This window comes from Chiloscyllium plagiosum, chromosome 4 (genome assembly GCF_004010195.1).
Source record: "Chiloscyllium plagiosum isolate BGI_BamShark_2017 chromosome 4, ASM401019v2, whole genome shotgun sequence".
NCBI lineage: Eukaryota > Metazoa > Chordata > Chondrichthyes > Orectolobiformes > Hemiscylliidae > Chiloscyllium > Chiloscyllium plagiosum.
The window spans coordinates 14,424,626-14,438,354 of record NC_057713.1 but is presented as its reverse complement, the minus strand read 5'-3'; the positions used below and the strand labels follow the sequence as shown (position 1 = coordinate 14,438,354).

The window sequence follows — 13,729 nt, the reverse complement described above, 5'->3', positions numbered from 1 at the left end:
GCCATTACATAAACATGGTTGCATGGTGACAATAACTGGGAACTAAATATTGAAGGATATTCGAAGTTTAATAAGGTGGACAAGTAAGAAACGGATGTGGAGTCGTGCTATTAGGAGAAGGGAGCAGTACTTGTAAAGGAAGAACTCAGATCGGAAGAACAATTTGTGGAATCTGTTTGTGTGGAACACAAACAGCAAGGGGAACAGCGTTACTGAAACTACTAGTTGTAATGTTGGCATTGTGTTTTTAAGAGGGATTTGTTCTGTGCTGTTTCTCTTGCAGAGGTGTTGCCAACGTTATTGGGATGTCTGCTTCAGAAGCCTTAGGTAAACAGCTTTGAACTCTAATTTAAAAGAAAAAATTAGACAAAGACCTTTGTTCATAGTGCAGGTTCATAGTTCATTCAAAGTAGTCGCAGGTAGAAAGGATGGAAAAGGCGGCGTTTGGTATGCTTTCCTTTATTTGACAGAGTATTGAGTATAAGAGTTGGGAGGTCATGTTGCAGCTATACAGGACATTGGTTAGGCCATTTTGGAATATTGCATGCAATTCTGTTCTCCTCCTGTCAGAAGGATGTTGTGAAACTTGAAAGGGTTCAGAAAAGATTTACAAGGATGTTGCCAGGATTGGAGAATTTGAGCTACAGGGAGAGGCTGAATAGGTTGTGACTGTTTTCCCTGGAGTGTCAGTGGCTGAGGGGTGAATTTATAGAGGTTTAGAAAATCATGAGGGGCATAGATAGGGTAAATAGACAAGGTCTTTTCCCTGGGGTGGGGGAGTCCAGAACAAGAGAGCATTGGGTTAGGGTGAGAGGGTAAAAATTTAAAAGGGACCTTAGGGACAACTTTTTCACGCAGAGGATGGTGCGTGTATGGAATGAACTGCCAGCGGAATAGTGGAGAATTGTACAATGACAACATTTAAATGGCATCTGGATGAGTATATGAATAAGAAGAGTTTACAAGGGTATTGGCTAAATGCAGGCAACTAAGACCAGATTAAGTCGGCACGGATGATTTGGACCGAAGGGTCTGTTTCCATGCTGTATATCTCTATGACTCTAAAATAAGCATGAGTGTGGAGTCAGGCTCATACAGACCCAGGATTTTAGTTTTACTTTCAGTGGAAGTTGGGATTTGAAGCTGCTAGACACACCTCTTTGCTGCAGCTAAAAGTTTGAGTTCTCCCTCTGCTGCTTGATTGTTTCTTTCGGTTTCAGTGTTTCTTTCGCATGGACTGGAAAGAGAACGTGAGAAAAATCTGTTTTGCTGAATTTGCCTTTGCCAAGGCGGTGTTTATGAGATGTCACTACATTGGAAAAGTGGATGATTAATCAAATAATATAGAGTCATAGAATCATAGAGAAATACAGCATCGAAATAGACACTTCAGTCCAACATATCCATGCCAACCAGATATCTCAACCCAATCTCGTCCCACCTGCCAGCACCCGGCCCATATCCCTACAAACCCTTCCTATTCATATACCCATCCAAATGCCTCTTAAATGTTGCAATTGTACTAGCTTCCACCACTTCCTCTGGTAGCTCATTCCATACACGTACCACCCTCTCGTTTAGTATTTTAATAGAATTAAAGTTAAGCCCATTCTCCTTTTTTGTTTGTATTTTAACTGTAGTGTAAGAACAAAGTTTGTTTTTCTTAAAGCCTAATAGTTTGGCTAATCGAATCGCAGAGTCATATAGTCATACAGTATGGAAACAGATCCTTCAGTCCGACCAATCCATGCCAACCATAATCCCAAACTAAACTAACTGCCTTTGTTTGACCTATAATCCCTCCAAAAGTTTATTGTTCATGTACTTATCTGAATGTATTTGGAACATTGTAACTGCAGCTGCATCCACCACTTCCTTAGGAAATTCATTTCACACACAAACCACTCCATGTAAAATGAAAGTTGCCTCTCATATATTTTTTAACCCTTTCTCTCCCACCTTAAAAGTATGCACCCTAGTCTTGAAATCACCTACCCTAGGGAAAAGACACCTGCCATTCACATTATCTATACCCCTCATTATTTTGTAAATGTCTATTAAGTTACCTCTCAACCTCCTATGCTCCTAGCCAGTCCAGCTTCTCCTTATAACACAAACCCTCCATGGCCAGCAAAATGCCAGTAAACCTCTTCTGAGATTTGTCCAGTTTAATAATATCCTTCCTATCACACGGTGACCAGAACTGCCATGGTGTTCCAGAAGAGGCCTTGCCAACAGCCTATACAACCTCAACATAACATCCCAACTTCTATATTCAACTGTGTGAGCAATGATGGCAAGCATGATAAATGCTTTCTTAACATCTTATCTATATGTGATGCAACACTGGGAATCATTTTCCAAAAAGAATAGGCTTACAAGCAATCTTAGCGTACATGGAATAAAAAGGACAATAGCAGCATGAACAAGAAATTAGCTGAATGACAGAGAAGCAATGATTTTTGAGAGGCAGGAAATGTTTAAAGTGGGATTCTTCAGAGGAAAGTGTTAAGACTACTGCTTTACTTGATTCATATTAATGACTTAGGGCAAAATGTTAAAATTTGCAGGCAATACAAACTTTTATATTTTATGAACTATGAGGAAGATATTGTTAAACTTCAGAAGAACAAATAAATGGTAAATAAATGGCATGATGTGAATTATTTTAGTAGGAAGAAGAAGGAGAGCCAGTAATGAATTAAGAGTAAAATTTTAAAATATATGTGGGAGGACCTGAAGTATATTTCCATATATTATTGAAGGTTGCAATATAAACTGACAGGGAAAATAACAGGATTCTGTTGAGTATGAAAACAAGGGCATTATCATAAACTTGTATAAAACACTGGTTGAACCTCAACTGGACTATTGTGTTTTGTTCTGGACATACACTTTAGAAGGGATGCAAAGAAGATTCAAAAGAATGGCTACAGAAATAATGAACTTCAGCTTCATGAACACTTTGGGCAAGATGGGGGCTGGTCTCCTATAGAGTAAATAATTGAGAGTTTTTTTATTCAAAATCATGATAAGGGTGCACAGAATAGGTAAGTAGAAGCTGTTCCCAATTTTGGAAGGATCAAAAACTGCAGAACATTAATTGGAGTGAGTTGTTTTAGTTTGCTCACAGGTTTTCAACATCACTAGGTAAGTCAGCATTTAGTTCCCATACCTGCTAGCCCTTGAGTAGGTAATGATGAACTGCCTTCATTAACTAGTGCAATCTATGGGGTTAGGTACACCTGCAGTGCTGTTAGGAAGGGAGTTCCATCCAGCGATAGTGAAGGACAATGGGATGGAATGTGGCTTGGACAGTAACTTTATAGAGTAGTGATCCAGTGCATCTGTTGGCTATCAGGCTATTGCTTGACTGGTCTGTGGAGAATCTCTTCTAGGTTTGACAGAAGCAACCAAATGTCAATCATGAGGTTTTTGTAAGGCTGAAAGATCTGGACTTGCTGTTTCCATGTCTAGTTAGTTCAATTGTTTTTTTTTTAATTTTTCAGCAGTATCATCCAATTGAATAGCTTGCTAGCTATTTCCAGAGCACATTTTAAGAATGGCCATGTTGCTGTAGGTCTGGAGTAACTTGTATTTCAGGCAAGTTCAGCAGATATCTTTTCCTAAAGAAATATTCATGAACTAGATTTTTTTAAAGACAATCAACAATTGTTTAAAGGTCTCTAACAAACTAGCTTCTTCATGCGATATGTATTAATTGAATTTAAAATTGACCAGCTGTCTTGGACGATTTGAACACATATCTAAGCATCTAATACAATGATGCTGCGACTAGACTGCCTTTTCCCCAATTTTGGATTGGTAAAAGAAATAATGAAACATGAGGAAATAGAGAATGAGCAGAATCTGGAATGCACTGCATGAGAGTGTGGTGGTTGCAGATTTGGCATTGTCTTTCAAAAGCAAAGAATGGCATAATTAGATTAGAATTGATTAGATTCCCTACAGTGCGGAAATAGGCCCTTCGAACCAACCAGTCCACACCGACCCTCCGAAGAGTAACCCACCCCAACCCATTTCCCTCTGACTAATGCACCTAGCACTATAGGCAATTTAGCATGACCGATTCACCTAGCCTGCACATCTTTGGACTGTGGGAGGAAACCAGAGCACCCGGAAGAAACCCACGCAGACACGGGGAGAATGTGCAAACTCCACACAGTCACCCAAGGCTGGAATTGAACCTGGGACCCTGGTGCTGTGAGGCAGCAGTGCTAACCACTGAACCATTATTTGAAGAGAAAATAAAACAAGGCTATCAATAAAAGGGAGGGAGATGGGACTAAATGAACTTTTCTCACAGAAGCCAACCACATATGGTGGCAGCAAAATGGTGTCCTTCTTTTCAGATGATTTGTAGCTCAGGTTGAGGTTCTGGATGTAGGTTTGCTCACAGAGCTGCAAGACACATTTTCAGACATTTCATCACCAGACTAGGTGACGCAAAGCCTGAAACCGAACCTTCCAGCTCAGCAAGAAAACCTACATCCATGTGTCCTTCTGTTCTGTAAGCATTCCATGATTCTGCAATTTTATGATTTTGACAGTGTTTCTTGGAACTTAAGTTTTTCAATTTTATTTTTAAATGTTCTCTGATCCATGCTATTTTTATATTTCACATAACTTAATCCAGTGAATATGTTTTGAGTATTCACAGACATTCATATACACAAAATTTTGTGATTGTACTTAGCATTCATCTCATCCAACACAGATGAAGTTCCAACAGTGAATACAAGATCAGTGCATTTAGTGAAAAGACTTATTGTTAAGCAATATCACATAGCATTCAGAACAACAGATTTGATTTCGGCGCTAAAAAGGACACTTGACACGTTGAACAAGGTATTTCTGACAGTTTAATTGAGTAATGTTTTCAGTTTCATTGAGTGTGTTTTGCAAAATATTTTGATGACACTCAAATTACTTCATATAGTTCAAATGAATAGTAATTAGTTGTTTTTAGATATACTATGGTTGCTTGTTTTAAGGCTTCACATACATAACTAAAGGGAATTAACAGGATTTTGTAAAAAGGGATTACAACAGGAATAAAGCAACACCTTACAAGTTAGTAGTGTAAGGCACATTTTAGCAGGCATGAGCTTTGAACACCCTAAGTGTCCATAACAGCAGAAAAGACTAGAGAGGGACCAGGTACACCCTAAGGCCTGACAGCAAGCTAGATTATAAACAGATACTTGAAGACAGGATAAGAGAAAAACCTAGAATGGAAGATTACTGTGTATTCTGCAGTAAAGAAAAGTAAACAGTGTGTATAAAGGTTAATGATTTTCTGCACATAATGGACAGCTGTCCAACCAAAATTGGACAGACATGGAAAACGGATATGGGACAAAGACAGGCAGAGCCAGGACAGAGTGATAGACAAAACTTTCTTTGAATAAACATGAAGGTAACCTCCATCCTTGCGTCCTCCTGTGGTTTGTGTAAGGAGAAAACAACAACACTTGCCGTAGGCATCAGGATAGTTATATCAGATCCTCGGGTTGGCACTGAAAAGGGTGTGTACATTTTATTTATTACTCACAGTTAGTGCAGTAATTCAATCCCCCAGAACAGAATAGTCAAGTATCAAAAGAACCTGAAGGGAGAACTCAGCACAGGAGGTACAGCCATACTGGTGGGCTGTTATCTGTGAGAAGACAGTAGCTGAAGCCATGCAGACTAGGCAATACCTGTCCGTAAAAATGTTGCTGAACTGTGAAGCGTTGTTGGTGGCAATTACCCAGCAGGTGAGAAGTGGAATGATTCCCCGGGAGTTGAGGATTAATACACTTTGAATTTGAAAAGCCTTCGTCTTTGATCAAAGTTACTAAGGCACTAATATTTTAAAATGTAACTAATAGATAGTTTAAAGGAAAGGTTAATCATAGAGTCATACAGCACAGAAGAGGAACTTTGGCCCATTGAGGCTATGCTGACCTATCTATACTCTTCACACTTTTCAGTACTTGTTCCATAACCTTTAATGTTATGACACTTCAAGTGCTCATCCACATTGTTTTTAAAGGTTGTGAGCTTTCCTGCCTCTACAACCCTCCCAGGCAGTACATTGCAGATTTCCACTGGTGATTAGTAGCAAACATCGTACTGGAAATTGTAGAAACATGCAATGGTAATTATGTGTGTCCTTGACAGGCTTTCAAAGAAGTTTATTAGAGGAACAACTGAGTTAGAAACAGCCTGAAATAAGTTAGCCTATGATGTCTATAGTTGGATAAAGAAAATAAAAAGCTGCAAAAACTTGCAAAAATGCTGCAGGATTGCTGGCAGGAAAGTAATGTCATCAATGTCATATGTAAATGTGAGAAAAAAGCTGCAGACAGACCCAGCATCGCAACTGGACAAACTGGTGGTTGTTTTTGAGACAGGTCATGAAACAAACATTTCCTCCAAGTTAGTTAAAATAAAAAAAATTAATCAGAACTGCTATCTCACAAGACAAGGCAGATAACATTAGGAGCATAGTTGAGAGCATTTCCTCCACCATTCTGTTTCTACATATTGAGACAGAGCCAATGTGTAATGTCACCTAGGAAGTAGAAAGGGTGGGCAAAGGAGTAGAATCCTTAGGCACAACTAAGGAAGAGATTAAGTCTGTCTCCCCCAAAGGAGTTAAAAAAACGTTCTGTGAAAATCGGATTGCATTCTGTGTGTTCCCAATGTTAAAATGACAGCATCCCTTACATTCAACTGAAATCAGTATCAAAACAAAGGGTGGTCCAGAACTATCACCAATTAAAATCTTATTTCATCAAAAGAGAATTTCTCTCTGAATGATCTAAACTTAAATTTAAAAAGAGATCTTTTTAAGTGCTTTAAAAATGGTCTTTTTTTATTCTGTCCCCTTCTCAAACCAGCACAGAATTAGTTTTCTCAAACTTTAAAACAATTTACCATTTGCATTCCATATTGCTAATTGTGAGATTTTGGATAAGATTAAATTTTGGAATCCTAGATTTACATATATCTTTATTCATTATTTATTGGGCATTTTCAAGAGCCACAATGGATATTATTTATGTGCTTAAACAGGTTTCAAGAACAGATCGAGCTTTATTATATTATCTATACAATACAGCACAGGAACAGGCCCTTTGGACGACCAAGCCTATGCCAAACCCTAATCCTTATTTAGACCCACTAATTATTGCCAATATGCATCTTTTAATCCCTCTGTTAGTCTCCTATTCATGCGTCTATCTAGATTTGCCTTAAATGTTGCTAATATGCCTGCTTCCACCACATGAAACTGGAAATGCATTCCAGATATTGGTCACCTTCTGTATGAAAAACTTTCCCTACAAAATTCTCCCCTAAACTTCCCCCCCTCTCCTCACTTTGAATCTGTGCCCTCTTGTAGTTAACCTGTCCTCCCTGGGAAAAGGCCTCTGGCTATCCACCCTGTCTACCATTTTATGCATGCTTTTATTAACCACAAAATGGTTACTCCTGACAACAGTCTAATTCCAGATTTTAGGTCCTCACAAACATGCATGTCAGGAAAAAGAGTATCTTACTGAGATCGAACAGAAATGGAGCAGATGTCAGACCAATATTGAACAAACACGGAATACAGACGTTGAATAGACATGGAACAGAACCAGACAGAGCCAACTCAGGGTACTAGACCGAATTCTGTTTCACCACTTTAAGATTATTTAAAGAAATACAAAAGCTCTTGAGTCCTCCTATGGCTTGTCTAGGGAGAATAACCACAACAATAACTAAATAAAAATGTCACTCATGACATTAGTTTCCCTTTAAACAATTCTAATTACCTCTCCTAAATTTGAAGGATTTAATCTGAAAAACTAATAAATTAAGAAGCATTACCCTTCTCTCATCAGTTGCATAGTGTGCTGAATACCACATATTACGTCGCATATTGGCAGTAACAGATGAATCACTTTCAAATGGCTCTTTTTGCTCTTCTTCCTCCCTTTTGTAACTTTCTTCTTCCATATTCTGCAAAGGTAAAATGAAATATAATTTTGAAGATTATACCAATATACATTCAGAACATGTACAATGCATTACTGTAAGGAATACTCATGTAATTACAAGAGATACAGTCAATGAAGATAACTTAAATTAACAAATATGTAATTGAGGTGGTTAAATTTAGAATAGTTTGGGAGACTGGCTCTATAATTCAGTCATTAAATGTGGCTCATTTTGTGCCATAAATGTGCTGCCCAGTTTTCTATTATTTATATATACTTCCAGCATTATTTACATTTTGAGCTGGGTGATGGGGTGAGAACAAATAACCTGGGCAGAACTTTTAAATGTACAAATTCAGCTTATGCCCATACATAAATTATATATGCACTTTCTGCTCTTGAGGAAATACATATATTGTCTTGTGTTGTTGCATTTCTTGAACAAAGATGAATCAAAACCAATCAACTTAACCATTTTGGTCCTTGTAAACTACTGGTTAGGCTGCATGAGATTTGGTTTTCCTGGGTGGCCCTGGGGTCACTCGGTCTACTTTGAGTTCTGAAGAAGAATCATATCGAACTGGAAACATTAACTCTTTCTCTCACCACGGATGCTACACAGATGTCTCTCTGGCATTTTCTCTTTTTCGATGAGACTTGGATTTCCTGGTTGACACTGGAGTCAACAATCTCAAGATAAAACAGTACAAGGTGCCTCAGGCAACTGCCAGACCCTTATACTGACCTGTAAAGATACTGAAGCCTACACCGAGGAAGAATATGTAGAGGAAAAGATCACAAAAGACATCCTCCCACTCTGATGCACCATGCAAGGAAACTAGAAAATGTCAACAAGAACATTGAACTAATTGATTCATAACACACAAGTATGCCTGGAGAATGATTCATGTTTGGCAATGTACGATATTTCTCCTTGAGCCTGAAAATAAGTCTGACTATATCTTTGAACTCTCAGCATCAGAAGCTGAGTGTTCATCTGAATAGAAGAAACTTGAGGAACATTATACCTATGTGCAGAATAAATTCCATTGTGTACAAAATGGATCTGCAGTGTACAGCACATATTTATAGAAATATTAAACCATAAGAACCAAAGAAACAGGAACAACAGTAGGGCATTCAGCTCCTCGAGCTTGCTCTGCTATTCAACACGATCATGGTTGATTAAACATTCCTCATGCCCACTTTGCTGTGTTTTCTCTGAAACCCTGGATTCCTCTACTGATCAAGAAGCTATCTCAACTTCAAATGTACAAAAGACGTTTGCCTCCACAACTCTCTGTAGCAAGAATTTCCAAAGTCTCAACCACCCGAGAGAAGACATTCCTTCAACACTTTCTTAATTACCTCGACATTGTCCTGTCCCCCTTCGTCCAAGAACTTCCCACCTACGTTCGGGACACCACCCACGCCTTCCACCTCCTCCATGATTTTCGTTTCCCCGGTCCCCAACGCCTTATCTTCACCATGGACATCCAGTCCCTGTACACTTCCATCCCCCATCACGAAGTCGATGATTGTATTTGCGGTACCTCGTGCTCCCACGAGGAGGTTGAACAGTTCATTCACTTTACTAACACCTTCCACCCCGACCTCAAATTTACCTGGACCATCTCAGACTCCTCCCTCCCCTTCCTAGACCTCTCCATTTCTATCTCGGGCAACTGACTCAACACAGACATTTACCACAAACCGACCGACTCCCACAGTTACCTAGATTACACCTCCTCCCACCCTGAACCTGTAAAAACGCGTCCCATATTCCCAATTCCTTTGCCTCTGCCGCATCTGCTCCCAGGAGGACCAATTCCACTACCGAACAACCCAAATGGGCTCCTTCTTCAAAGATCGCAATTTCCCCTCCGACGTGGTCGACGATGCTCTCCACCGCATCTCCTCCACTTCCCACACCTCCGCCCTTGAACCCCGCCCCTCCAATCGCCACCAGGACAGAACCCCACAGGTTCTCACCTTCCATCCCACCAACCTTCAGATACATCGTATCATCCTCCATCATTTCCGCCACCTCCAAGCAGACCCCACCACTAGGGATATATTTCCCTCCCCACCCCTATCAGCGTTACGGAGAGACCACTCCCTCGGCCACTCCCTCGTCAGGTCCACACCCCCCAACAACCCAACCTCCACTCCCGACACCTTCCCCTGCAACCGCAAGAAAGGCAAAACTTGCACCCACACCTCCCCCTTACTTCCCTCCAAGGCCCCAAGGGATCCTTCCATATCCACCACAACTTCACCTGCACCTCCACACACATCATTTACTGTATCTGCTGCATCCGATGTGGTCTCCTCTACATTGGGGAGACAGGCCACCTAATTGAGGGAACACCTCTGGGACACCTGCACCAACCAACCCAACCGCCCCGTGAACACTTTAACTCCCCCTCCCACTCCACCAAGGACATGCAGGTCCTTGGCCTCCTCCATCGCCAGACCCTGGCCACACGATGCCTGGAGGAAGAGCGCCTCATCTTCTGCCTAGGAACCCTCCAACCACACGGGATGAATGTAGATTTCTCCAGCTTCCTCTTGCAGTAGGTTAAGCCCCCTCCCGACCCCTTCGCGTCCCCCCCCCACCCCCGGCCTATCACCCTCACCCTCACCTCCTTCCACCTATCGTATTCCCAGCACCCCTCCCCCAAATTCCCTCCCCTTTACCTTTTATCTCAGCCCGCTTGGCACACCAGCCTCATTCCTGAAGAAGGGCTTATGCCCAAAACGTCGATTCTCCTGCTCCTCGGATGCTGCCTGGCCTGCTGTGTTTTTCCAGCACCAAACTTTTCAACTCTGGTCTCCAGCATCTGCAGTCCTCACTTTCTCCCTTTCTTAATTACAGGCATACACAGAAAATGTGGCAGCTTTCCTGGAAACTGTGACATTTCCCCAGTTCAGAAGCAGTCCAGGACAAGTTGCACCTCCTTGTCTAAGAGGTACAAACTTAAGTTAGAGATAAATTAGAAGGTTTTCTGACAAAGAGTCACTGAACTCAAAATGTTAACTCTGATTTTTCTCCACAGATAATGCCAGAATTGCTGAGATTTTCCAGTAATTTCTGTTTTTGTTAGACATTAGAAAGCACCTCGCATAACAGTTTTAAGCTGTGGGGACTACGAGATTGTCATCTCTCGAGAGTTTCTGATAGTTAGAATCCTGATTAATGTAGATATAGAGATGCAGAATCCAGTGGAACAGCAATAACTGCAAGCAAGTTGTCTGAACCTGTATTTTCTCAGAACAACAGTACTTGCCAAGATCACTACAAATGGATGAGTTTGCACTAGACTGCCCAAATACAAATTCCAAAAGTACAACATGCAGCCCTTCTCGCTCAGAGTCAAGCTACCATAAGAGAAGGGCAATCTCAATGTCACATGCTATTTGTGCAACAGTCATACTTAGGCATCTCTAGTGATACAAATACTCAGGAGGAATGTCGAAGATGAATATGGATGAGAGCAGCTCCAAAAAATGCAAGAAGTATGGCGCCATTCAGAACAAAGTGGCATTTCACTGTCACTACATCACAAATATTCAGTCCCTCGATCATTGACACTCAGTAGCAGCAGTGTGCACCAGCAAGATGTTATGCAGAAATTCACCAAAGCTCCTTGGACAGCACCTTCCAAACCAAGGATCATTTTCATCTAGAAGATGAGGGCAAATAGATTGGAATGCCACCATCTGCAATTTCCTTGCCAGGCCACTTACCATATAGAGGTTGAAATATATTACTGTTCCACCAGTGTTGCTGAATCAAAATTCTCATACTTCCTCCTTGATGGCATTGTGAGTGTGCCCACACCAAAAGGAATGGTAACACTTCAAGAAGGCAGTTCACCACTGCCTTCTCAAAGGTTTCATGTTAATAAAAAAAGAGGAAAATCAAAACAATAGTCTATCCTTACTCCTCTGGTTCACTCCCTCCCCACCTACAACTGGAATTCCTCTGATGCCCTGCAACACATTGACAGCTTTCAATTCGCAGGCCCTAACCACCTTCTATTCACCATGGATGTGCATTCTCTTTACACCTCCATCCCACACCAAGACGGCTTGAAAGCTCTACGCTTCTTTCTCAAAACAATGCTTACTGAAGCATGAAAAACAATGTTAGCTTTCACTTTTTTTTTACCTGTTAGCATTATGTAAGACAATGGTTTGCATTATTCTTCATGGACAATATAGCCATAAGTAAGGAATGAACATTCCGAAATGATGCATGTGCCCATTTTGCACAAAATTCGATTTTGTAGTGAGCACATTTTCAATATTTTGGATGTTGTTTTGAGTCCAAATTAGAATCTACAAATATGTGTACATTTCTGATGCAGGCCATGGCAGATGTCCTTTTTGATAAGTCACTAACACTGACATCAGAAGGATAAAAAAAATTTTCATCCTCAGCACTATAGTTAATACCTTCTTCTAGCCTTACAGTGTTGAGTATATGTCCAGCAGCAAGATCAACCCCCATTTTCCTACCACTTTAATTTTAGTTGCTGATTGACAAACAAGTGGGTATTGCTGTAAGTTCAGACGTTTTGAAGAACGTACTGCCACATAAAATTGATGAGGTCTGCAGGGAGTGGAGTGGTTCTCATTTCAAGGATTCATCATAAATCATTTGTTCCACACCTTGATGCTAAAATTTATATCCTTTTGGTCCTCAACATGGCAGGGAAAATTACAAAAGGCAATACACAGCAAGATGAGTCCTCATCTAAGGAGGGAAAGATTAACTCCCAGCAGGAAGCCATATTGATTCAGGGTCTTCAGAGGTGAACAGAGTATGCGACACCATGAGTTCACAAGGTGCTGACTGATGTTTTATTTACAGTCTCAGAGAAGAATGAGGATGGCATTAGGAGTAGCTGTAAAGGTGACCATGGCCATGAACATCTTCATTTCCAGTTCCTTGCATGTGGCAACAGGTATTTCTGCAGCATCCCAGTTTATAGACATACAGAAAATAGGAAAATGAGTAGACCATTTGGTTCCTCAAACCTATTTCATCATTCATTATATCTCCCCCTTTACCAAACTATAGCCATTCAGTTAACAATTTGCCTACTGTTTTTGCTACCATAGTGCAAATTATGTGCAGACCATTTATCCACATTAGCCTTGACCTGCTATGTATTTACCTACTCACGCAACTTGTCCTAATCACATTGAAACATCTCTGCATCCTTCTCACAGTTCACTCTCCTATCTAGCTTTCAGTTGTCTGTAAATTTGGAGATATACATTTATTGCCCTCATCTAAATCATTAACATATATTGTAAATAGCTGGAGTCCAAACTCTGATCTCCGAAGAACCCCACCACTCACGCAGAAAATGATCCATTTAGTCCTACTCTTTCTTTCCTCTCTGCCATGTCAGTACACCACCTCAAATCCCAAGCATTTTAATTTTATATGCTAATCTCTTATGTAGGACCATACCGAAAAGCTTCCAATGTTATATAAAGGGATTCCATGAATGGGTTGAGAAGCAGGCAGTGAACACGATAGCATGTCATGAATTCTCACTTCTTTGCATGCAACGGATATAAATTCAAGTTTCCTCAACCAAAACAGTTGCATTGTTGTGAAATTTATCTGCTTCACTGGTGTCCTTCACAACAGGAAACCTGCCACATTTACATGTGACATTGTAGTTGTGTTTTAACTGATCTCTGAAATGGCCAAG

The 13,729-nt window shown here is 40.6% G+C and overlaps 1 protein-coding gene across 1 annotated transcript in view; it reads right to left on the bottom strand.

Annotated features, from left to right (window-relative positions):
- Positions 1-13,729, bottom strand: part of LOC122548766 (piezo-type mechanosensitive ion channel component 2) — a 746,345-nt gene that overhangs the window by 267,139 nt on the left and 465,477 nt on the right. The window contains exon 9 of the mRNA XM_043687533.1: positions 7,885-8,016. Coding sequence (XP_043543468.1) covers positions 7,885-8,016 — 132 coding nt within the window. The remainder of the gene's footprint in view (positions 1-7,884; positions 8,017-13,729) is intronic.